Source organism: Neolamprologus multifasciatus, chromosome 5 (assembly GCF_963576455.1).
Source record: "Neolamprologus multifasciatus chromosome 5, fNeoMul1.2, whole genome shotgun sequence".
In the NCBI taxonomy this organism is placed as follows: Eukaryota; Metazoa; Chordata; class Actinopteri; order Cichliformes; family Cichlidae; genus Neolamprologus; species Neolamprologus multifasciatus.
In genome coordinates, this window is record NC_140443.1 from 16,387,182 (window position 1) to 16,413,285 (window position 26,104).

Sequence of the window (26,104 nt, forward strand, 5' to 3'; positions counted from 1 at the left end):
TCACGTTTCCACAGGTATGGTGATGAGGAGAGAAAATCTAGAGATGACAGAGTGTTTCTTCTCCTGTGCCAGCTGGTGTACAATCTGAAAAAAAAAAGGATACACTCCTTCTCCTCCTGGGATAGCTTCTCTATCTCGCAGGTGTTGCATGGCATCTTTTCTGCTACCACAAACAGCAAGTTGGTGTTGTTTATCCTCTTGGCATGAATCAGCCTGCAGAGAGAGACAGCTCTGTCAACAACCCCCCTCTGCTCGCTTACATCACAGACTCATTTGCTAATGGATGAGCGAGATTCATGAGACAGTCTTATAAGGCTCATTTAGCCAATGATACGACAATTTCATTAGAGCTGATATGGGTTAATCATCAGCAGAGTTTATTAACTCCAACAGAAAGATGAATCTGTCTCACTAACTGCGTCGCTGTCATACCGCGATTCTTCATGCTACTTGTCTAAGCATATGCATGTCTGATTATGTGTGAGTGTTAAGAGTACTATGTCACGCATACAGACCTGGAGCAGTTGCCACAGTCCTGCAGTATGTAGTAGGAACTGCTGAGATTACTAAAGAAGTACTGGGTCTGGATCATTACACAGCTTCTCTCTTTAGAGTCGATTCCTTCAGCATCCACCTCATCTGCATCCAAAAAAAACCAAAAACAGCACAGGAAATGATTATCTCTTTAACTCATTTCTCAGATCTGATTTTCAGCTTAATGCCCAAAGATGTATGTCATGTGTAATTTTTTCACTATATTTGGATTTAAGGTTTATTTGCTGTTGGCTTAAAGCTCCAAATAGATTTGATTAAAATCTACTTTTAGCACTTTTAAACCTTTTTTCCAATATCATATAAAAATGGTATCGTATAAAACATGTCACCCACCTGTGACGAACCAACTGTGGTATGCCAGTCCATATATGAACTGTTGGAATAAGGACCTGAGGAGACAGGATTTGTTTTTAATTCAACTTGTGGACAAAAAAACCCGTCTGCTGCAATGTATTTTGCATTTAATTTAACATTGTGCAATGATTAAAATCAAGAGTCAGGCTTTTTTGTTAGCAGGACTACTGCACATGCAGGCCATAAAATTTTATAAAACGAGTCACAATTACCTGACCACAGAAATAACTATGACAATGATGGCAGTGCAATACAGTACAGTATAAAATGTGATTGAAATGCAGACTTTCAGCTTTAATTCAAGTAATTTAACAAAAATATGTGCAGTAACTGTTCAGGTATTATACACATTGTTTTACATAGTCTCCCATACTAACATTATTTTAAATATAAGGACTGTTTTAAATGTAGTCATTTAAAACAGCCTTTTTTAAGTGTGTGAAAAATGTGCTCTGTTGGGCTGAGATCATTGAAGAATATACCATTTCTTTCCTTCGTGTTTCTGCACTATCCTTCGGGTCATTATCCATTTTCAACCCAAAGCGCTGTCTGATAAGTTGTGCAGCATTTAGCTGAATCTGAGATTGAGAGTGTAGCCCTGTACACGTCACAGCTCATCCTGCTGCTTTAGCAGTCACAACATCATGAAACACTACTGGCCCAGTTAATATGTTCATGCCATAATACTGCCTCCACCATGTTTGACAGATGATGTGGCATGCTTTGTTTCCAAGTTAATGTTTGTTTCATCTGTCCAAATCATGGTCTTTGGGTATTTAAAATAACAGTGAAGAGAAGTAAAATATAAATTCAACACTTTGAATTAAATCCAAATATTATGTGAGCAGGGTTCACCTGGCCCAACCTTTTTCTTTTTTCTTTTTGTATTAACAAATTATGGATCTATGAAATAATGCTGGCTAATAACAACAAATATTATCAGTTTGTAATACGTATAACACTTGCTGTATGTTACTATACATTAATAATCTTACCATGCAGCAGCTGATGTCCACCAAGCCAGGTTGGCAAAATCTGCAATAGTGGGCTACAGATACAGAGGGAAATAAAAAATAAAATCAATATTTAAGTTCAATCAAACACCCATTAGGCTAGATTCGGGCTGCTTTTGGAATCAAACTATTCCTGCCATTGACGCCACATCCACTGACACCTGTGTGGAGAAAGTCTATAAAGTAAATGGAACCTTTTTTCTTATCTGCCTCCACTTTAATATAAAAGCGACATCTCTCATGAGTTCACCCTGGAATGTGATATTAGTCCAATTAAACAAAAAATAATTCTTAAAAAGTCAGTAGCTGATCTGATTTTTGCACACAGACTTGCAGTGTGAATGCAGCTATAGTTTCCCCATACGTCCATGCATTGATTAAACTAATTGTCTTCTACTCTGCCTCCTTCATTTCACTCACGGTATCTCTCTTTCAAGTGTTATCTTACCACGAACACTCCTCTGGGTGCAGCTCCGGCTTCGCTGTTGGGCATCCGTTCACAAACAGACTGGTAATCAAACGATTGTTTGCTGTTGTAGAAAGAATTGTTGTAGAGCGCGTACATCAAGTAGGGGTCAACATCACTGAAGAACATGCCCACCTGTGGGGGTAAAAAACACGAGGCCAAGCTCAGTGTAAAGCTAAGCGCGAGGCTACGATCAGCGGAAGAACGAATTCTTTTTTAATAAAAACCTTGTTCCAGTCGTCCTTCTGATTGGACATGATTAGGAATCCGCCGTCATCTACTAAATAACACAGCAGATCCTGCGGACAGACACAGAAATGCACTGCTAACTGGAAGTACAGAGATAAGCTGGGGAGTGCTCAGATTCAGAAGGTCCAGTTAAAATTTGCATCAATACTTACATCACTGTTGGCTTCACAGTCCATTTCACAGCCCCTGTTTGGTCCACACTGTCACAGACAAGGAAAAAAAACAGTGTTAGCCAAATAAAAAAATTACATATATTATATTAAACATATGTATTTTACCGTATTTGAGCCTTGTCGGCTGTCTGTATGGTTGCTGGCAAGAATCTTAAACTTATCCGTCCAGGCTTCGAGGTCTAGCTTCACTCCGACAACTGAGGAAGCGACAAAGAAAGTTTCAAAGCTCACAGAAGAAAACGACAGGTGTGTAAAAGGAATAGATATATGCAGAGCAGAGACATGCCAACACAAAGTGACAAAATAAAAAACCCAGATGTGTAATTATCTCGCTCCGAAAGCTTTTCTTTAACATCTATCATTATATCACAACAATTTGTTTCCTCTTTCAGAAGAGTACCCACCTGCAGGTTTGATGGTCTTCCCTCCTATTGTCATCTCCAAAGCTGTGCTGACCAGAATACCTACGGTGTCATTTTCTGGGTTCAGCTGTTCGTCCCTGGCTACAAACAAGGGAAAATGAGCCAAGAGAGCGAGGTTAGAAACAAACAGCCTTTTCTATTATGAAGTGAGTTATATAACTCAAGACTAAGAGCATCATTCACCTGTTCGATAAGGCGCCCGGAAGATGTAACCCTTGTTGTCGAGGCTGCGGCGGTAATAGGTGGCATTAAACGGCTCAGGGTCTTCCTCCCAGGTTTCTGCAGCCCTAAGGTTTAAAACGAGAGATACCAGAGCTGTAATTGTCTCACGTATAAGCTGCCTGCTTTACCTATCCCACATGTTTTTTGAAACTTAACAGCATACCACTTCAAAAGAGAACAAAGAGAAAAATGTATCAGAACTACAAAGCAGTCCAGACACACAGGCCTTGATGAAGAGTGCACTTACTTGTTTGGAAACACTCTTGTTATACCTCCGTCTGTTGCAGCAAACACAGCCAGGAAGCCGTATCTAAATGTCAGGTGGAAGCAAAGACAGAAAGGGGCTTCAAATCAATATCCAAAAATCTTAAAATGCACTTCCCTCAATACTGGCTGGTCACACTCACGTGTTCAAATCTTTATTCTTCCACACTTTCTCGACCAACTGTCTGATGATGCCCGTGTCCAGAATGAGGTTGTGAAGGAGCAAATTGTCACCTAGCATGATAAGAGAGATTAGAGAGTTTAATCCACATTAGGGGTGCTGCCATATAGTAGCTGATGATAGTCGTTATATTCAAAAAATGAAATATAGAGATTGTGTTAACACCATGGTAGTAATCCAGGACTGGTAACTGTCTGATTGACAGTGATGGTGTTTGAGGTGACACTGCATTAATAGCAGATGTCAGGTATTCTGGATCGTTAGTTCAGCAGTTCTTCTACATTTAAAACCCGATGAAAAAGCGTATTTTATGGTTCTTGAAAAGAAGAAAAAACAACAACAATTTGGGCATATTTGACAGCTGCACTGAGGCGACACATGGTCTATATCAGATGCCCAATGTGGAACGTGTGGACCAAATCCCGATTTTAACTCTTTCCTCCTTGAAAGCCTACTAGGACTAACCCTTGAAGCTCTTCTCTGAACTGAGCGGTTTCTGTCATATTTCAGACCTGCCTATCGAAAACAAGACTAGGTTTGCATCAGACGTTAGTGATGGTGTTCTCTGCCTAAAACCTGGACACTATACTGACGGTCGTCAAACCACGTCTTTATTGATATATACTGAGTGTCAATACTCATCATAAAGGGTACTAATATTATGACAGCCCTAATCCGCAATCTGCAAGAAACAAGGAAAAAGGGATACTAAATAATTGCTACAGATACTCAGAACTAAACCATGCGTTGACACTGCATGGTTATTTTGCCCCATATCACACATGGTATGGAACCAATAATAAATTAAGACAGGCACGATAGGTCATGTATATAATTTTGCACTATTTTAATGGGACAAAGCTGTAGAAACATCTGATGTAGAATCTGTGCACACCTGGATGGACGAAAGGTTATAAATACAATTTAACTCCTGCACACTGTCTCGCTTACTGCTGATATTTTTGTTAAATGACAACGTTTTTGTCCATTTGAGCTTCGTCATTTATATAAGTAACATCTCATCATCCTCATAGATACACACAGAGTAAATGGCTCATTCATTCCAGCGTCCAGTCCTAATGGTCAGTTCATAACGAAAACAAGATAATCGAGGTGACAATGTTAATCTCCAGTGATGTTCAAAATGAGTTCAAAAGGCTTCATATCTAAAGCACAAGCAAAAGGCTCTAAATAAACACACTTAATTACAAAAAAGAATGACTTTATCAATCACGTTTCATTTATACTTAGCACAAACAGGAAGCACTCAGATAAGGGTTAAAATCAGATACGGGTAGCATGACATTCGCTTACTTCGATTACACAAACATTATGTATGAGTAGGTATAATAGGCACAACTAGGCAGCTCATTGTCCTTCTCCTGAAAACACTTGCAGCACATTTTGTGGTACATTTGAAAGAAAGTCAGGTCAGAGTGAGGTCAGAGGTCAAACATAAGATGATTTGGATGCAAACTGAAATGTGATATATACTTCCCCATTTACCTATATACTGTCAATACAAACAACCACAGGTAGAAACAAATATTTAAATAGCTCTATATATTGTTATTATCACTTCGGCCTTTTTGACCTTGAACACCAGGTCAAATATCAAATGTAATATATTTTTAATTGTGGTACTTTTTATATGTCGATAATGCACACCACACCATTAAATAGGCTTTCGGTCAAAAAACCATTAAGTCGACTTTGAAGACTTTAGTGGATGTAAACACAATTATACTGGATTTTTAACATGACTGCACTCTGCACTGCTACAAACTTCTATCAGAATTCATTCAAAACTTTTCCAGCCATCGTATTTACAGACACAAACAAAATCATAACCTCCTTGGCAAACAAAACAAAACAACCTAACAACTTTCTTTTACCCAGCTGCTGTGGTTATTACTAAATATTTCTCACCGAAAGCTTAATATTGCATTTGTTACGTACTATTTACAGCTGTGAATTAATACACATTTTCATTATTGGAGGATTTGCGACAGCAGGATAATGCATGTGGGATTATCTCGAAATAAACTGTTCTCGTCACAAGAAAGAAACATGTCATCAGGTGCAGAAGTGAGGCTTGCTGATGCTTTTTAACTGTATCTAGGCAACAGGCAATAGGTTACATCACATTCTGGCTACGAAGAAAATACCTATTAGTTGGATCACTGCTGTTTATTTTGCCTTTTTATGGGATATGTTTACAGAAAATCACTAGACGAGCTCATGTGAATTATTTAATGTAGAACAAACTGTGACTTTACTGTGTGGGTGAAAAGAAAATGAAACTCACATTGTTTGGAGTCTGGTGTCACCTTCTCCATTAGAGCAATGAAGTTGAGCAGGAACTCAGTGTTGTTGTTGGACAGTTCCAGATCATTGCAGTACTCCCTGAGGAGGAGACGCAGTGTTTTAATTCAAAGAGAAGGCAAAAATAGAGCTCGTTACTCTTATTCTGCCTCACTTGCTCCTCATAGATGGACACACAATGGAGATGGAAGATGCACGAACCCATACACACATTACTTGATGCTATTGTGTGCCGCATGCACATGGCAAAGCTTTAATGTGCTATAGTGGTGTCAGTCAAAACAAAAGGTGGACTTGTACTGCAATACCGAGCATATGATAGGCTGTATGCACATGCAGATGATATTTTTTGCCCAATAGCTTCAGTAATCCTTACAATACATTGTGCAAATGCAATAATAATGCTTAATTTGTGTAAAACATGCAGCACCACAGTAGCAGCAGGCACGAAGGGTTGATGTGTCTTCAGTGGTCTCGTGTAATGAGTGTAACTTGGGGAATACAATTTATGAATAATATATGAAAAAAAAAAATCTAAACCAGATGAATTTTATTCCTCATAAATGTATTTTTTGTCAAATGAACTTTTAACTATGAGTAAACACACCACTCAAAATGTAAAATCAAACCATACAAGAAAATTTGAAATACGAGGTGGAAAGAAAACAGGATGCAAAGACGGCACCGAAAACCGATGACCATTAACGACAGGCAGCAATCACAGACAAGGCTACCTGGGAGCAATGAATACATGTCCTTCAGACTCAAAAGTGTTTGGCAGCAGTGACTCAAAATCTGCAACAGAAAGGGGAAGATTATCCAGGAAGAGCAGTGGGCAGAGCAGTGGGGAGTTGTGGATAAACAGCAGCTGTTCTTCAGAGGTGCGGGGACGCAGAAGGGAGTTTACCATAGCAACACTGAGGTATCATGGGAACACTAGCGTTAGCCAATATGGTGCCTAAAAAGGAACCTGACTCAATGGAAGACCGTTTTACTTTCAGAAGCACTCACACTTTTGGTTTCTGGTTTGTTATTTTGCCGGCAAACATTTTCTGATTGTGTCGGGTTTCAATCTAACATATTTGGGAAGTCGGAGAACTGACTTGATTTGTCAGGAAGTGAGTTCTCAGACAGGTTATCCACGGTGAGTGCTTTTAGATCAGGCAGGCATCAACATGGCCAACTATTGCAGGGGGAGGTGGGTGAAGGTCCTGATGGAAGTGGTCACCCCTCAGACTGGCAGGAGAGAGGACTCGGAGAGACACATAATCAGAGGAAATGCATTGCATTGTGAAGGGCATTTCAAAAGGGCAACTTCAGTGAATCTATCACAGACAAAACAGAACACAAATATCAACCAGTAGGTGAGTCTGCGATGAATCCGACATGTCATTTTCTCATTAAGTCGTGACCTGCAACTGTGTCCAGAAGAGTTAAAGAATTAAATATTCATTTGAAGAGATAAAATAGAGTGCCCAGGTAGTTTTCCGCCCACAATGCCATGCACATCCGGGGTCAGGTTTATTGAGGAAGCGTTGGGCCGTGCACCTGGCAGTCTGAGGGGTGAGGAGGGAGGGAGACAAGCTGATGGAGATAGGGGGTACAGAGGGACGACATAGAAGTGAGGTGCCATGCCGACTGGCACCCTGACACCTGACAATATGGGAGGACCTGAGAGGGCAGGACACAGCTCAGACTGTAGGTCTGCAGTCTGCAAGCTGCAATGCTCCCAGCCATGAGATACTGCTGCAGCTAACAGTGTATTTATATATAGATGCCTTTAAAAAAATCATGACTTCAACATATCCCTATTATACTGTAAAAAAAAAATGCCATCACTATCAATAGCTGATATATTATTATAGCTAGTAACTTGCACAGACTTGCATTGAATAATTACAGATCTTTTAGTAGGGCTCGATGTGCCCAAATAACAACAGATATTCCACAAAATGTATACATATTTATTTATTTAATTAAATATCTATCAATACCTGAGTCTTAGTGTTAGACTTAGTTAAGACGTTTATAAACTACACTGTAAGAAAAATACGGAAAGAGAAGAAGAAGAGAGCCAAAGAGAAATGAAGAAGGTGAGGAAGAGAAAAATGAGGGAAAGAGAGAAATGTAGTTAAAGCAAATGAAGTGGAAGAGAGAGGCAGAGGAAAGAAGGTAGACAACGTGTTTGGAGCTATCTACAAAAGGAAAAGGACTGAGGTGCAGGGAGCAAAAGACAAGTTTTAACAGAAAACATGAATATCTGTCTTCCTCGGGTACAGCTGTTTGTTTAATTATTTATTTATTTCTGATTCTGGAGCAGTGGATATGAGAGAAGGTGGTCGAGGTTGGGGACTGGAGGAGCCACTGTGAGAGATGTGGGATCTGAGCTGCAGCAAGAGAGTGAGAAGAAGGAGGAGGAAGGAGGGATTAGAGGAGAAAGTGGAGGAGAAAAAAAAGAGGGAAAGGGGAGGAAATCCTGAAGGCAAGACGGGCAGGAACAGAGGCAAGCAGGCTAGGATGGGTGAGGGAAGGGAGGGAGGGGGGTCAGCAGGAGAAGGTTTAGGATGAGAGGTGTAGGAAAGGGGAGGAAGCGGTAGGGAGTAGGAAGTAGAGGTAGGGAACGTGGACCAATATGGAATATACTTGCCCTTGGTGTATGACACTGTGTGGATCCATCAGAGAAGGAGTGAGCAAGAAAAGAAACAGGGGATCGGGTGGGAAGGGAGGATCACAGACAATATTTTATTCAATTACTGTTTGAATAAAAATATTGTTTTCTTGAAAAAAAAGAAACCAATTAAAGTCAAACAAGACAAGAGAGAAAAAAGAAATGAAGAGCAAACATCTTATTTGCAAGAGCAAACGAGGAAACGGAAACCAACGGAAGAAAGGAAAAACAAAACAAAACATGACAATCTAGGAAAAGAAAAAAACAGCAAAGACAAACCAGTAATTATGAGAGATAACCATGGGGAAAAAAAATCAAATGCACCAGGAAAAGAGGGAAGTAATGGGGTCTGGACAAAGAAAGAATGAGAGAGACAACACGTGTCCCCATTCAGACCCACAAAATACCCAAACTCCCACAGTTGACAAGCCAGTATCCCAGGCCATGTGGGAGTTTATCAGTCGAATGATTCCAAAGCCGAGAAACATCTCACACAGTTTAACAACAAAATTAAATCAAATCAAAAATAACACACATAACACAAGGAAAAGTTCCCAAAATTATTGTAAAAAATCATCATAAGGAGTGAAAAGCATGCATATTTTCACAGTTATCCATAACATCAAATACTTTGAACACAGACGCTTCAGAATCATTACTTGGTGGAAGAAGAGGCGAGAGCATTTGGCAAAAAAAATAATAGCACAAAGGTCACCATTATTTTCACCTGAGTAACACAGTAAGACCACAGCTTTCACCTTTCTGTTAGTTCAGTTGTTTTTTTTCTTCAGCCAGTGTGAAGAAAAAACATCACCGTTTTTACAGCACAGCATGAAGACAGGAGGGAACGGGGGCAGAAGAGGAGTCGGGGGGACTCAGGAATGATCCTGCCTATCAGAGAGCATAGATAGAGCGAAGACAAGGAGTGAAGGAGGGGGGGAAGGGGGGGGGGGACTGGGCAGGTGCCTCCGCTCGGACACTCTCTATGATGATGTTGAAGACCCGGGACAGAGGACTGAACCAGAGCGTAAAGGTCATATTGGGCGGAGAGCAGAGAGGCAAGAGAGTAGTAGAGACAGAGAGTGAAGGATGTTGGGTATACCCAAGAGTACTTACACTGCACCTGGAGGATCTGGTCACTTAGATTGGCCTTGATGTGGTTCTCACTATATGTAGGCAGTACCAACCCTAGACTGAGGTGAAAAGATCCAAAAAAACAGGAACATTTAATCCAAGATTATGTTAAAAGCCACAAATACACAAAATACATATGTGCTTTACTGCACGCCTAGTTTGCTTTTCCTTATTTTCTGTCCTCAAAAAAATCAAGTCTGTGCATATGCAAGAAATAGTGATATAAGAGTTTTTAAGGCTGATACAGGTATTTGGTGATTTAAAGTTCCAATATTCTGATATGTTGGCTGACATTTATCTTTTAAGACACACGCAATTTTAAAAAATAAAAAAATCCTAGCATCTTTTACCTGCATCTAGTAATTTAACGATCAGCATTTATAGCTAATATTGATGATAATATCGGCCTGCCAATAAATTGATAAGGCTCAAACAGACAGCTCTTTGTATTGTCAAATACACAACTCTAGGTTTCAGTAAAACAGCGCCATCTGCTGTGTTCAACCATTCTGTTAGAGAGGGGTAGCCAATCGAAAGAAAGGAGCGGAAAGAGCTCAAATGACTTGTTTCAGACAGTGGATGGGGCTGTTAAAGGTAAATAAGGATTATTTGGAACTTTGAATCATCCAAAGCTACTTTGGTGTAGTCCATGATTAAAAATATAGAGTTGGAAACCGGGATCATAATCAAATTCACGTATTGGCTGGAAACTGTGAATTTGCTGTATTTCTTCTTGAGTCAAAGTGAGGCAGCTAATGGGAGTTTTGACACTATAGACTGTTAGCAATGATAACAATTACCATTAAAACTGTGGCCAACCTTCTTTAGGGAAATCACTAGTTTAGCTGATGAAAATCCACTATATTCACCAGCCACTTGCTTTCTTTGTTTATAGTATATTTGAATTCCCCTTAATCTATAAAAAAGATGGAACAGTCCTTCCTGGGCTCCACATAAATAATAATTACATTATAATATAAAATCTCACATAATCAAATAAGACAATAAAATCCAAGACATAAAAAAGAAAAACAATAAAGAATAAATAAATAAATAAAGAACAATTAAACTAATAATAATCATACCGCCAAGTACCCCTGCATTGTATGAAATGCTAATGAAACAAGAAATACAGGAAGCATTTGTCTGCTGATTGGCTCTGAGCAGTTTGTGTACAATCAGTTCATCAAAGCTTTTTCTCTGGGAAACAGCTGCCATCTGAAGCTACAAATGACGCAGGTAAACGCAGCAAGAGTGAACCTAAACAATAAAGATGGAAAAAATAGAAAACACCTCAGAGCCTGATTTTTATCCAATACTAGTGAGGCCACTGTGAAAGTACCGTCACTTTTACCCTGCAATACATCATCATTAATACATAATAGGTCATAAATTGTACAAACAGTCATCGCCGAAAGCAGAATTTAAACGGGACAGAGATGTCCCATTTCTTGATCTTTGTTGCCACGCAAGCCTAAAATAGAAGTCTTCACAGATATAATAGGAAGAGATTAAAACTCAAACAGAAAAAAAATTCTATGAGCCTTGAACTGCACAATGTAGGATACACTACTGTGCAGAGCTTTGGATGTCGGGTTATTTGAGTTTCACACAGATTCTTAAATACACTGGAATATCCATTTGAGTTGGATATTAATAGGACTGTGCAGCGAAAGCCTCATATGCACTCTGCCAGGACTAGGCACGCAGCCAACAGACGTAATAAAAAACACAAATCAGGCATTTGTAGGACTACCGAATGTCATAAACTGTAATTTGCAGAGTGTTGCCTAGAGGAAATGTCATTATGATACAACTTCAAATGTTCAACCGAGTTTTGAGATGAGTAAACTAAGCAGTTAATTTACGCTACTCCTCAGAAATGTTAGCAAATATAGACAAAGAAGTGGCTTTTTAATTTTCAGTCAAATTCATTAGCGAGCCGCCATTAATTCAGGGAAGCTACTGTTCACAAACATTCATAGGCAGAAGCTGTCAAGCAGATATCTGAGACTTGTGACTCAACAATTTAAAGTGTAAAATCTGGACTTCACTCACAGGTTCAAGTTGCGCCATCTTTTTCTCTGACGGTCAGGTGATGCATGTTTGCATTTCCAACCTACCTGTAATCTGTACCCTCCACAGGGGTCCACGTGTACGTCCGCACGGCCTCGTCAATGTACCTCTGTTGGCAACCACAAAAAGACAGCGATAGGTAACCTTCACACCTCCTCCCATAATCGGAGAGTAACAACAGACACTAAACATACCGAGCGCTTCAAATTCATTACAACACCATTGAGTAAGGTGCTACTTTGGATCATGATTGAGTTTCATATATTGATGACTTGCCTCATCAACTGATTTAATGAGCGTCTTGATTTTCCTTTGCCCTGATTTGCCATCAATCATCTGTCGGCGGATCTGAAAGGCAAGCGAAACACAGAGGCTGTGGCGTGAGTGTTCATAATGAAAGACAAAAATGGTTGAAAACAAGTGACAGTTAAAAGGTTAAATGTAACACAAATTGCATGAAACACAGGTGGTGACAGTCATGATATTGCACGGGAATAGTTCTGCACCTCCTCTTTGTTGCTGTCTTGCAGTTCTGCATCCAAAAAATCCAGAGTGACGGGCTCCCTGAAGTTAATGATCTGCACAGAGAGAGAAAGCAGTGGAAGATGGAGGAGGAGGGTGAACGTCAGTCAGCAGGAATAATGTCCAAAATTTTACATTGACAACTCTTTAGATGCACAGAAGTGTTAATAACTGGGTCTACCTTAGGCCGAAGGTTGGGATGCAGCAGTACATAACCATTTGGATCGATGGCAAAGGTGTAGCCATTAGCTCCAAGCTGTACAGCACAAAAGGGAATGGTGAAATTATTCAAAAACCACACATATCTGAAAGTAACACAAGAGACATCTTCAGCGACATGCTCACTCTGTATGTAGGTGTCTTCTTTTTGATTTCGTTAATTGCAATGTCTACTCCCATGACTCCAAGGATGAGCTGGTTCTGTATGCAGAAGACATAAAGCAATTATAAGCATTTTATCCACAGCCCCTGCTAGTATCAGAGAATCACACAGGGCTGGTAGCTGTGCTGTGAGCGTGCTAAGAACATCTCTATGCCATCTCTGACTTATCACTTTGTGCGCAATCTGATTAGCACATATTTTCACAGTCTATCTTAAACTGAGTCGGTTTGCTGCTTTAAGCCTTTGTGATAAGCTCAGAGTAAATACTTTGGTCATGGATACTGAAAGCTGGATGCATCTATGGATGTTAGTAGATAGTACAGATGAGTTGCTGTGATGTCTGTCGTCACCTCAGGGGGGAGGTGTTGCATAGAAGAGCAGCTGGGCGGACACCGTTACAAATGATTGATGATGGTCAACAGCAAGAAATAAAACCTCAAATCCTTCTGCTCCTCCAACTTGTGTCTGTTTTTAGTAACTTTACAGCCCTACCTGCTTGGATAGATGTAAAAAAAAAACCCAACCCAAAAGCAAGTGCAAAAGCACAGCTATTTTAAGGTTACATCCTATGTTGCAGTGTTGCTTTTACCTGAGAGCTTGCAGTATCAGCAGTGAGGTTGAAGACCGGCATTGTGCCGGTGATGACAAGGCCCAAACCCTAATAAAACACATTAGAAATCGAATTAATTGTATCCTTAAAGCACATGCCCAGATATAGATGATCAACAAAAATATGAAACACTGTTTACCAGGGGCAAACGCAAAAGGTGGCCAGATGGGTGACTAATCCTACCATAAACCAAGGTATGGACACCCCACATAAACGACATCATAGCTCCCTTTTTTTGTTTGTTTTGCAAAATTCCATTTCTTTCTCACTGTTGTTGCCGCGTGAATTCTTTTAACGGCAAACTCATGTTTTCAGGAACATGAGTCCAACATATCTCGAACGCACTGTGTTTCTACATACCAGTCATGCCCAAATTAGTAAATGATAAGACCTCCCACCCCCAACAGGTTGCGGCAGATGGCTGGTCTTCCCAGAGAAAACTTCTGTCAGAGGTTTCTTCCTTTTTCTTTCCCCCTGTCGCCAAGTGCTTGTTCATAGGTGGTTAAATGCTGTGATTTGATGCTATATAAATAAAACTAGCAGTGAAATGGAATTGAATTGAATAAAAGTGACCTGACGATTTACAGCGATTTGCAAAAAATAAACCACTTTATTTGCCAGCCAATGAAAGTGCCCCCTGCTTTAAAAATAGTATGACTTCACCGCTGCTTTGTACTGTCAGTGTATCAACTCCTAGCCTATACGTGCACAGGATATGCTTATAAATTCATTATGATTATAAATTCTTGCTTACCAGTGCATCCTGGTAGACGTTTGTCCACTGCACCTGCTTGGCTTTAGTCCCGGCGAGCACCATCGGACGGCCCAGGACATCCAGGTACTCCTGCACCAGCAAAACCACAAATGCTAGTATGACTGCCTACAGTATTCACACATAATCAAACAGCCATTTATAGCGCGTGTCATGTACTGCCATTAAAGCAGAGAACTTGAAGAGCCTTCCGACGTTCATCTGTCATAAAACTACAAGACCCTGACCGGCCTCGTCTCTATCACCACATAAAGCAGCGGGCCACCAGCAGCAGCCGCGTCCCGGTCCTGCCGAGCCATAAAGCCTCCAGTCCTGAGCCGCTCAAGGCCGTTTTTCATCATTATGAAGGAGCTATTAAAAACACATTAAGGGTGTCAATGGCACGACGTGCAACCACGCCATTTTCCCAGAGGCTTTCCTGTCAATGCTAGGAATGTGATAGCGTCCCACAGCAATTGTGAGTAGAGGTGAGGGGTTAAGTCTACTAGTAATACATCATATTCATTATTTTCTTTTTGCCGTCTGAGGCCACCTCAAACAAAAACTGGGATGACTTTTTTGAAAACAACTGATTGATCTGTGTCTGTTAGGAGATGCTTAACTTGTTAAAAAGTGACCTTATGACATAGGAAAGAAATGGATGCCAGAAATATAATCTCACAGAGACCAGAAGAAGAAGGCAAAACTGTTGTATAATTAAAACTAACTGTATACTTCTGCCATAATAGCTTCTTTTTTCCTGAGTATCCAAACAAAAAAACCCAGCAGGTCATCTGGGTTAAATGTTAATTTAACAGTTTGCACATAACGACAAATTTCAGCAGCGAAAGGGGAAATGATATCACAAATGTCTGACCTCTGACACCATCTACCCTTGAAACACAAAAGGCGTGACCTGTATAAGCATGCAGCTACTTCAGTATCGTGATTTTGACCATTTGTTTTCCAGCGTCTGAACAGTAAGGTGCTGACAAGTGTAACCTATTCTATTATTAGCTCAATAAAAGTCCGGTTTAATGCGCCACAGGGAGATATTCCATCAGGACAGTGACAGCCAGACCTCTTCACGGGATAAAGGGGGAGTTTTCTGCCCGGCTACAACAATCTGGGAAACATAAAAAGTCAGCAACTGGAGATATGGTGCCCCCCCCCCCGACAAATGCAGACAGTGAACTCACCAGTCTGGTCACACAGAAGCCAAACATCCAAACTAATGCCTGCACTGTTATTGTTGCTCCACTGAGATCCCATACAAAGAAGCCAGGATATATCAAAGTCAAAGTATTTCCAACTATTCATTCATAAAAGTATGACTCAGGATGGTGAGTATAATAATAATTTTTTGCCTTCTGTAGTCCATCTACTATTTGAATAGTACCATCATATTTAAGCAAGACTACGCGATGAGTGTGTGATACTGAAGGGCAGACGGTGGTTAAATAACATCTGGCCCCAGTGTGTCTTCTGGGCCTGCACAGAAAGCTGTAGTCGCCCACCTTCAGAAAACCTATTAGAGTAAGTGGCGGTTCTCAGAATATAAATATGCCAGAGTTAATGGAACAGCTGACAGTCTATTCTAGGGCCTGATCACTCACCGGGACTGGGGGTGGGTGGGAAGCGGAGCATAGGGGAGGAGGGGTTTGGAGCAGCTCCCCCACCACCAAACAATGGAGTCAATTTCTCCAGCTAGAATGAGGTTATCCCGAGGGCCTCTCGAAGCCCAAAGTGCCTTAAGCAAATGTGTATGTGTGCGTGCATGGGGTGGGCAGGGGATGTCTGCGGGCCTTCTACTTTACTTAGCGTTCAGGTATGTTCTCGTGGAAAGACCACATTTGTTATCGGTACATCTAAACTCGTGTCACTTCCAATTTATTGCCATCCAGCTGTGCTTTCTTCTGTTCCTCAGGAACTCTTGAAAGCAAAGCTACAGTGTAATTATCATCAAAGCCAGCATGGCAGAAAAGTAAACTAAGTTCTTCATTTAAAATATCCTTTTGTGGACTTTTGAGTCCATAAAAGCATTTGGAGAGTCAGTAGCAGAATTATATAATTAACCTACAAAATAATCAGGTGAAGTTCTGAGAGAAAATATGCATCTAAATTAAAGTAAAGCTAAAGATCTTTCTGGAAATCTGTATGTATAAACATTTGCATCCCTTTGCTGTGGCAGATTGTCTTCTTCTTCTGTACAGGTGGATCAGCAAAAGCCATTTGATCAAATTTACGAATCAAATTTTAGGGTAGGATATCTTACAAGGAGCTAGATTGGTTCCTTTCATCTGGTAGGATGTTTTTAAGCAACGTTCTGAATTTGCACAGCTTTTTATCTGCCAAATAAACATCTGCTGCTTTAAGCAACTTAAACTCAACAGGTGTGTGACCAGCTACACACGCTAAGGCTAGTGGTCAAATTATAGGATAAGAATGACTTTCATTGTTAACGTTTTAGTAGCATTTTTCTTCTAACATCAGAAACAGGCTTTCACATTACTGTTTTCTTCTCCTTTCATTTGCTTCCTTTAGAGGACACCACAGCAGATCATCTGCCTCCTTCTTACCCTCTTCCTGACATCCTCTACTGTTGCACCAACCCTCTTCATTCACTACATCCAGGAATTTTCCATGATATTCCTTCAAATTATTACACAAAGATATTTTGTTCTCCTAATATCAAAGATGGTGAAGAATCAACAGCCTGTAGAAGTGGTGCCATTACTAACTTTTAATTTTAAAAGTTGTATTCCCAACACCATTTTGCAGCTAATATATATTGCAGCTCTGTATATCTTACCTGAGTGTTGATTCTGATGGCTCCAATAGATGGAATTTCAAAGTAGTAACCTGAAGATTAAGAGGAGAGAATTAATGCACTATCTCCACGCCGAGCTTGCATCCAGTCTGCTTCATGGAGCAGCCGTGTCATACATATATTTTCAAAAATTAAACAGTCACAGTGTGCAGTAAAGTGATCCATTAAAGATTGGAGTCTAATCTCTTCATGTTATGAGGCACACTTAATAACACCATCTTCAGCTGATGATGTTGGGCACTGCAGGCATGGAGGAGCCTGTAGCCACTGACCCTTTTAGACTCGTGGCTGCGTTGCAGGGTGTAAATGTGGTGGCTCATTGGGAATGCTGAGCCCAAGGCTCTGCTTCTGCTGATTAGGAATGGAGGAGAATGCCCGACTGGGTCAATAACCACGCTGCTCCCCAAGTTATTAAAGCCATGAATGTTTATACAAAGAGCTGCGAAATAGAGGCAGCATCCCCAGAATGTTAAAAGGTGGAGATAACTTTCATTATTTTGATACATTATGCGCTTTTTTGGTCTGCGTTGAAATTTGTCTCCTGTGTCTCATTCATTAGGGCACGTGCTCATCCGTACACATCTCTGCACCCTCAGACTGAGGTTCACATGTGCACACACGCAGGGCACAGCTATTTGTTACTGCTCTGTTAATAACAGCCATTGTCCAAGTGATTTCTGACTGCGTGCCAGTGAAGTGGTTATGGAGCAAAGCACCATAGGAGCACAGCACAAGAGGTGAAAAAAGGAAAATGTGTGCAGTGACCAAAATGTAAATCTCTGCTCTGCGCTGCAGGTTCAGTGAAGATTTTCAGTTACGGGCTTTATCAATCATTTATTTTCTTCAACTATAATTCAGTTTTCCTCAAACTCCTTCTTCACATTTAGGAAGTAATTTGGGTCTCTGTTAAACAAATACAGTGCTTGGTGATAACACACTTTTAATAGAATAGATTTATTCCCCTGCCATAAAAAATAAGAACATGTAAATCTTTTAGAAATGTGTCAAAAACTTATTTAAAATGAAATAAACACTGAATTCACTGAACTGAGTTTGTGTTTTTACACACAAATTTGAGCTGGTATATTGGAGTGGTCAGAAATTACTCAAGCACTGTTCAGGAATCTGAGTAAATAACTGTAATTTGGCATCTTAGTAAAAAATGAATAGTGTGCTTTTCTATTAATTTATTTTAATATTATTATTATTATGCTTTTTTAAATGGTGAATTTCAAAAATCATGTATTACAACAATAATTCAACAATAATTTGATTTTAACATGTGCTTGTGCATAATGGGGAATTAACAATCACAGAAAAATACATAAATGATTTTGTTAAATACCAGTAATGTAAATTTAGGGCAGCTGTGACATTTAAAAACTTATGTTTAGTCATGGTCTAATACATTTTTTAAGTACTGGAGTCTAAAGAAATCATATACACTGATTACCAAATACATATCAAGCTTTTCTATTAAAAATAACTTCCACACTAATCCCCACATCCACACTAATATTACACTAGAAAACTTTTAGCTTTGATCCTTTTTGATAAATATATGCAGTGTCACAACATTTATTTCTGTCTATAGCTCTTGTATTGATGATGGGAAAGTCAGACCACCGCGTAAAGTCTTCCCCAGCACATTTAAACATTTTCAGTGGACTCGAGGTCTGAACTCTGGTGGCCAATCCATGGGTGAAATTATGTCTCTGTCCCACTTTGACCCTGATGAATCCTGGTTTTGTTCTCCTGGAATATATCCATCAGGGAAGAAAAATAATCCACTGATGACAAAAACCTGGTTATTCATTATAGTCGTGTAGTTTTGCGATCACAATCATTCGAGACATTTTTCCAGCCGTCCTCAAGGATGATGGTTCACAGTATCTTTCCAGATTCCAATAATTCACTGAACAGTTCTTAACCCAGTTTTGTAGTTTCAGTAATGCCCTTAGATGTTTTCTTTGCTTCATCCAGGCTGATAATGTGAAGCTTCCAAAATGGAGTAACATCTTTCCAATGTGCCTTCCGACATATTTAAGTAATGCGAAGTTACTCACTGCATCAGTTCGGGTTAAATAACCCAAACTGTTGCCAGCCCATACATATTAACCACTGCAGTAATTATCCAATGGAAGGCTCATCTTCTCCTCCTGTTTTCTTAGTTAAATCGAGGTGGTGACTTCTTTTGGGCCTGATAGTTTTTACTGTGGCGCGTAAAGAAGAATGCTTTCTCCTGCTCAGAAGAACAGAATGAACAGCTTTCTGATGACATCCAGTTTCCTTAATGCTTTTACTGAGACAAAGTATTTAAACTGAAGTTTACCCAGTAAACCCGTGCAGCTAATTTCATGGTGTAATTGATTTTACTTCTCTTGGTGGTGGGCATTATGATTTGTGGAATATTGTACTTCTAACTTTGGATTAAATTCAACACTCTTGTGGGAGTATTAGGATCACCCACGCGGCATGTGACGTTTGCTGTTTGTATCCTCGACTTCACCTGTTTTTTTTGGAGATAACTTTCTTTTCTGTTTTGGATTTTGTTACACTGTGTGAGAGCATGCCGAAATGGTCCCATTGTCCTCAGAGTCACAGAGAGGTTGCTTTCTTCTTAGAATGGGATTGCAGCTCAAGTGAGGCAACAGCTAGCATCTTCAAGTGCCCTAGTTGTGCATGTTTGTGCTTGTTGGTGTGCATTAATGTGGTTTGTCGAATGTGTGTGTGTGTGTGTGTGTGTGTGTGTCATGGGTGAAGGGTTAGGGCCTGGAAGTGTCGGGGGAGCTAGCTCTGCTGGAGTGAGATACCAAAGAGTAATAAGTACTGAAGATACGAGAGGACAGCTCCATTGAGGCCTGTGTGTCAACACTATTGTCTTATGCCAGCATAGACTTTAGTAGCATAGTAATCACTACAGTCATGAACAGAGGAGAGCTTGTTGGCACAGAAGCATAATCCTGGACTTTCCCCAGCCTGACAGGGAGATGGCATGGTAATCATCCTGCTACCAGACTCCTCCTGCTAATTAATAACAACTTCTGGGGAGATACTTCTGAAGCACTTGGCTTCACTGGCAATAAGCTAATCGGCACACAACTAAAGGCCACATAAAGGAGCAGTTTCAGATAAATCACAACACTGAGCAACAAAATTAAACAAACCACAACAGGCCAAAAGAGAAGCGGGTTAAAAACATAAGAGTGAGCTCGACAACAACAGCAAACTAGGCTGGAGATAAATGAGCTAAGTCAAGATGAGATGCATGAAGACAAAGTAGCTCACAGGAAGACCAGCTGAGTCATGTGGGCTGTCAGACCGAGGGTCGGAGGCAGAGCTGCCTGTTTGCTGGGTTATTTCAGGGCTGCTGATCTCAGCATCATATGCCAGAAGACATTATTTTAAAGCAACTCAACAACAGATGGAAGGCAGTGTCTTAATACCTTTCTCTTTCTGAAAGCTTTAAACCTGTTTTATTTCAGAGCACAGTGTGTTCGGATGTGAAGTCACACTGTCCTGGTGGACACCTTTTTATCACTGCTACAAGGCAACAGGTTAAATCAACAGGGTCTAAAAAATAAAAGTGACAACGTGTGATTACAAAGTTGCACTGTCATACTGAACTTATAGTTTCCTGGGGCAATGCTCTAGCTCTTAGTATTTTTGGATTGTTTAAGTATTTCCCATCAAAACAGTGATGCATTAACTTTAATTCCAATTCTGGGGAAACAATGTTGTTGGAGGGAGTCAAATCTACCAAGATGCTACTGGTTCTGGTAAAAAAAAACAAAAACTCCAGATTTCCAATCTGCTGGGTTTTCAGCTCCTGTGAGCTGAGTTTTTGTTTCCTCAGACGTCAGTGGATGTTACAGCAGAACTCTGTGTTGACAGTCTGACCCAGCAGGAAAAGTTCAAGGTGCACAACCGTGTGAAGCACTCGGGATTGGATACTGCGACCGATTTAGCTGAAAACTGCCTTTTTTATAAATGTCACCTCCTCTACATCTCTGGGCTATAGCTAGAGATCCAGCTCCCTTCAGCAATGACGATCCTTGCCTAAATTGGCTCAGTTTGATGTAAAAGGTGGAAGTTTGGACTTTCTGCAATATTAATTTGTTAAGCACTGGTGGTCAGAAAGGGATCCTTAAGGTGCTATCTAAAAATATCAGGCTTGGTTTTTGATTACTATGGGTGAAGTAGCCAAATTTTGTGATTATAACAAAACTGACGAAGGTCTGGGACAACATTAATAACGTCAATCTCATTAATTAAACCAATTATTCTTAAAAAACTGAATATTTACTTGACTAATTCATCTTTTAACTAATTAAGGAACAACAACACAAGTCAGTACACCCATGTTTAAATATTTTCTGCATGATATCAGTCTGGCACAAATCTGTGAAGAGATGTTCTGCCATTATTCACAGATGTTTCTTTTCAGATTCTCTTTGCTGCAGGGTTCTCCAGATGTGGGTGTTCTGTTGGATTCACGTCAGAAGACATACTTGGCTAAGTCATAGTCAGTGTTGGGAAGGTTACTTTTAAAATGTATTCCATTACAGAATACAGAATACATGCCCCAAAATGTATTCTGTAATGTATTCCGTTACGTTACTCAGTGAGAGTAACGTATTCTGAATACTTTGGATTACTTAATATATTATCATGCTGTTTACAACTACATGAATGTACTATTGCTGTGATTTATTACTGTTACTGAAGGTCCGCGGCTCCGAACCGTAGTAAAGGGACCTCTGGCTAATATGGTGGGTTCTGTGTCGGGCTCGTAGCCGAAAACTAGCTTTACTTTGTTGTCTGGGTCAACCTTGCTAGCGAGAGACAGAGCGAGGCGTTGAAAGTGTGCTCCAACGGAACTTATTGTTTCGGAGGAAAACACGAACACGGTGTACAGTCGAGTCTTAATAGCTTACTTACAACTGGGCTCGTCAGGCTCTCTTCTTGGCTGCAGTGGTTATTATTATATTTACATGCTTCCAGCTCCCGTTTTTGCTCGATGACAGCTCGTACTTTTCCTTTTTCTCCCTCCCTCGCTCACAGACACATAACGGGTATGACAGTCCATTCTCCCTGCAGCACGGACTACACTGCCTATGATGCTACATTCTTTAGAGCTATACCTGTAGCATTCTGCCTATTAGCTTAGCACAACAACAACAGGCGCTCTCTCACCCAGGAAACACGCAGCGAGAGCGTCACCCTGTAACCATGGCAACCGTAAGGCTGCCTCCTGGAACAACAGAACGTAGCTGTCAAACAAAACCCAAACAGTCCTGACCCGCCACAATATGAAACAGGAAAGTACCGCCGTGTAATCCATTTATTTCAACAAAGTAACTGTATTCTAAATACCACCTTTTTAAACGGTAACTGTAACGGAATACAGTTACTCATATTTGGTATTTTAAATACGTAACGGCGGTACATGTATTCCGTTACTCCCCAACACTGGTCATAGTTCACTTTTCTTGAAAAAAACAAACAAAAAATGTGTGATTGTGTCTTTTGCCAAGCTTCTTGACACTACGAGCCCACTCTTTATTCTGCATTTGAGTGAGCTCACTTTGCAAACGCCACCTCCTCTAAACCTCTGGTATTACTGCAGACCCATATCAACATGCTCCCACCTCCATGTTTCAAGGTCAGACCTATGCAGTCGCTTTGGCATTCATTGCCAGGTCCACACCAAAAACTGAAATCCAGACAAATGGCTTTTTGCTTCATCTGAATAAAGAATATGTTGCTTGTACTCATCAGGCTTTCTTTTGTAAGGCGTAATTGCGCAATTTTGTGCCCTCTCATAAGGAAAAGTCCTTTGCTTAGTGGTTTGAGGACTGCCAAAGCAGATTCTTGCGAAAATCTGTTGTTGTTGTTCCAATTTAAGGTTGTGAAAATTGTACACCAACGCACTCCTGAGGTCAGCCGACAAGCTTTCAGGGGTTTACATCTTCAGGCAGTTTGTATTTCATTATCCCAGGACAAAAGAGGGAAAGAAAGAAAGCCGTGTGGAGTTTTCTTTTAAAATCTTGTGAAATCCAAAAACTGTGAACAGCATGTGTAATAACTTTTGTAACAGAAGTCACAGATAAACAGACTTTTGGTGCAATGGTACTTGTAAAGCACTTTCCACTCTAGTTGAGCACTTAAAGCCTTTTTACTATAAGCCTTATTCACCCATTCATACAAGTGCCTTTTTCTATGCCTAAGTGCTTTAAACCTAATATTCACACGCTCACACTCTGATGGGTGTATCGGGGAAAATCAGGGTTCAATATCTTCTCCAAGAACACTTCTACATGCAGACTAGAGGGACCAAACCACCAACCAGACCTCCTAAACCACAGCTGGTTTAGGATGATGCTGGTAGTTTCAATGCTCTCTCTCTATTCTATTTTAAACTAAAAGCTAAAAAAAATCTCCCAGTTTACTTCATAGAAAAAAACAGAATTGAAAGGTAATACAATTTTGACAGTTTCATTATAATACAAGGGTTTCTACACATAATACACCAAATTTATTTTCAGAATTTTAGTTTAACAGTAAGAAGTATCGCCTCACAACATGAAAAGTTCAGACTTCTCCACAGTCTCATTCCCTGTAGATGTTCTGTTTAGACATGTTAGCTCTTTGGCAGCACCCTAATTATTCTAAAAAAGATCACTTAACACATATAACTTTAAGTGATAACTTTACAGAGGCATTCTGTATTTTGAATTGTGCTCTGCAAAAAAGTGGACACAGCCTATCTGTATAAATAATTACAGCATGGGAGTTCTGAAAAATAAACTAGGCACGCTAAATTTAGCTATTTTCTTGCTTTTTTTTTACACTTCCCCCCTCAGAATGGCTTGACTAAGACAATGTCATTCATCAGGGTCCACAAGTGTTCTAATAAATAGCATTATATTGATTCGAGGGCATGTGGTGGATGTATAATCACAGCACTCCATGTTTTCAAGCACACATCAAGTATGTAGATGCCTACACTGTGATTAATGGGCGACACAAAGCATTCCCTTTTCTTAGACTTTGCATACAAGTATGAACTTCTCCACTTACCTTTATTGGCACATGCTATCCACTGCAAAGGGGTGACATCGTAGTTATGCTGGCCAACAGAGAAAGTGAAAACACGAACCTGATTGGCAAAAACAACAGATAAAAGAGACGAATCACATCAAGGAAATTTATATATATATATATACATAAAAGTAACTGACAATAATCCACAAACTTACTTACTGGCAATAAAGTCACCACCATATAGTTGAAGTACATAAACTTCAACTATACTGACTGACCTCACAAATATCTCCAACAGTAGACGACAGTGATACAGAAGTGAAACTGCAGATTAATCCTATATGACAGCATTCGTCATGAAGGAGCCACAGAGTAATGAATAATGGTAGAACTATGAAATCAGGGAAATGAAGGGTGGAAGTGACAATAAGCTACTAGTGGAGTATCTACTGGCTGTAATATTACAGGCTCTGATGATAAAGTGGCTAATTAGTCAGCAGGTCAGAGCTGTTAACACCAGCAGCTAAACAACAAAAGAGACAAAATAAGAGGGAAGGAACGAGAGAGGGGAGCGAGTTGAAGAAAGACTAAGGAGATTTAAAAAACAAAACAAATGGGAGTGAAGAAGCTTGGAGAGCGCTTTATGTGCACAGATTGGAGGGCTTGGCATGTCTGACTGTCTAGCTAAAAGATCTGTTTATGCTATATTCAGACAATGTCAGCAGAAAACAACGGAAACAGGGAGAGAAAAGGCAGTTTCTGGAGATGCGTGATCTCTTGGGCTGAACAGATAACATCCTCATAGGGACAAACTCACTGTTTTGTTGGGCCAGTTGTACTTCTCAAAGATATCCTGTGCGCGATCCTCCCCGCCATCTGTAAACATCATTATCATCTTATTGCAGTTGGCCCTTGGGGCATTGCTCTCCTGTGGCACAAGAAACAAAATGAGAAGATAAAGGGAAACAAGGCAGGGAGACATGCTAAAAAATGCAGTAGTAAAGGGGCAAGATACTAAAACATATCCACTGTATGAGCCCAATGCAATATTTACAAGTACTTAATTAGCTTTAGTTATGTTAACAACAAAATGATTACAAAGTGCTTAGTAACTGGTTAATAATTGGTCTTTAAACCATATATTTAAGCTGCTAGATATTGTAAAGCTGGAAATGAGGTTTATAAAACATTGTAAATGGTTATTAAACAGTTTAACACTGATGGGATAGTATATTGCCAGGGGTGTAAATCTGACCTGGGCGCTGCGGTTTGTGTTTCTTTCTTTCTCTTTGAGTTCATTTTCACTCATTTTGTGGTTGAGTTTCAACCACTAAAGCTACTTGATTAAGTTCTGGAAAAGATTGTGGTTTCGTTTAAAATATCGCCCTTCTCACAATCAAACTATAAAGGACACTTCAACATATTCACTAGAGAAAGTGGGAATCGAACCATTAACCTTTCAGTTGCTAAACAACCCGCTCCACTGCCCATCATTGTAAAACCAAGAGTTCTGAGTAAGAGTCCATATGTGATCAAATCAGATCAGTACTCATATCTATTATTCCCTTCCTCTTCATGTATTAATTCTTCTATATTTTTTCTTTTTTTCCTTCATCTGTTTAAAAAAACCTCCTCTAATGCACTCATTGCTTTACGGAAAGATTATAGATTTCTTACTTGGCAGCCAAAGGCTTTTTCACATTAGCGTAATTTTAGGATTGCATCTCAAGTACACAGCCTTATTCTAGCATTAAATCTGGTTGTCTCGAAAACATTTTCACTGGCATTATAGTCCCCGCCACCCTCCTGCACTGCAGCTATCATTGATATGCAGACCAGCAGCAAGTCAATCTGACAAGA

At 40.0% G+C, this 26,104-nt stretch overlaps 1 protein-coding gene across 5 annotated transcripts in view; it reads right to left on the reverse strand.

Moving 5' to 3' along the window:
• The window catches only part of cacna2d2a (calcium channel, voltage-dependent, alpha 2/delta subunit 2a), a 173,090-nt gene that overhangs the window by 5,237 nt on the left and 141,749 nt on the right, over positions 1 to 26,104 (reverse strand). For 3 of the 5 annotated variants that reach the window (XM_085160113.1, XM_085160110.1, XM_085160112.1), the window contains 26 exons: positions 25,062 to 25,172; positions 24,281 to 24,359; positions 17,180 to 17,229; positions 14,371 to 14,460; positions 13,596 to 13,664; positions 12,970 to 13,044; positions 12,806 to 12,880; positions 12,609 to 12,680; positions 12,379 to 12,450; positions 12,150 to 12,211; positions 10,009 to 10,085; positions 8,872 to 8,886; positions 6,959 to 7,019; positions 6,208 to 6,305; positions 3,862 to 3,952; positions 3,702 to 3,764; positions 3,416 to 3,519; positions 3,215 to 3,313; positions 2,916 to 3,007; positions 2,790 to 2,837; positions 2,616 to 2,687; positions 2,371 to 2,523; positions 1,905 to 1,957; positions 889 to 944; positions 516 to 639; positions 104 to 213 (listed from right to left, as the gene is read on the reverse strand). In XM_085160113.1, coding sequence (XP_085016239.1) covers positions 104 to 213; positions 516 to 639; positions 889 to 944; positions 1,905 to 1,957; positions 2,371 to 2,523; positions 2,616 to 2,687; positions 2,790 to 2,837; positions 2,916 to 3,007; positions 3,215 to 3,313; positions 3,416 to 3,519; positions 3,702 to 3,764; positions 3,862 to 3,952; positions 6,208 to 6,305; positions 6,959 to 7,019; positions 8,872 to 8,886; positions 10,009 to 10,085; positions 12,150 to 12,211; positions 12,379 to 12,450; positions 12,609 to 12,680; positions 12,806 to 12,880; positions 12,970 to 13,044; positions 13,596 to 13,664; positions 14,371 to 14,460; positions 17,180 to 17,229; positions 24,281 to 24,359; positions 25,062 to 25,172 — 2,071 coding nt within the window. The remainder of the gene's footprint in view (positions 1 to 103; positions 214 to 515; positions 640 to 888; positions 945 to 1,904; positions 1,958 to 2,370; positions 2,524 to 2,615; positions 2,688 to 2,789; positions 2,838 to 2,915; positions 3,008 to 3,214; positions 3,314 to 3,415; positions 3,520 to 3,701; positions 3,765 to 3,861; positions 3,953 to 6,207; positions 6,306 to 6,958; positions 7,020 to 8,871; positions 8,887 to 10,008; positions 10,086 to 12,149; positions 12,212 to 12,378; positions 12,451 to 12,608; positions 12,681 to 12,805; positions 12,881 to 12,969; positions 13,045 to 13,595; positions 13,665 to 14,370; positions 14,461 to 17,179; positions 17,230 to 24,280; positions 24,360 to 25,061; positions 25,173 to 26,104) is intronic. The other 2 variants (XM_085160114.1, XM_085160111.1) reach the window with 1 other exon arrangement.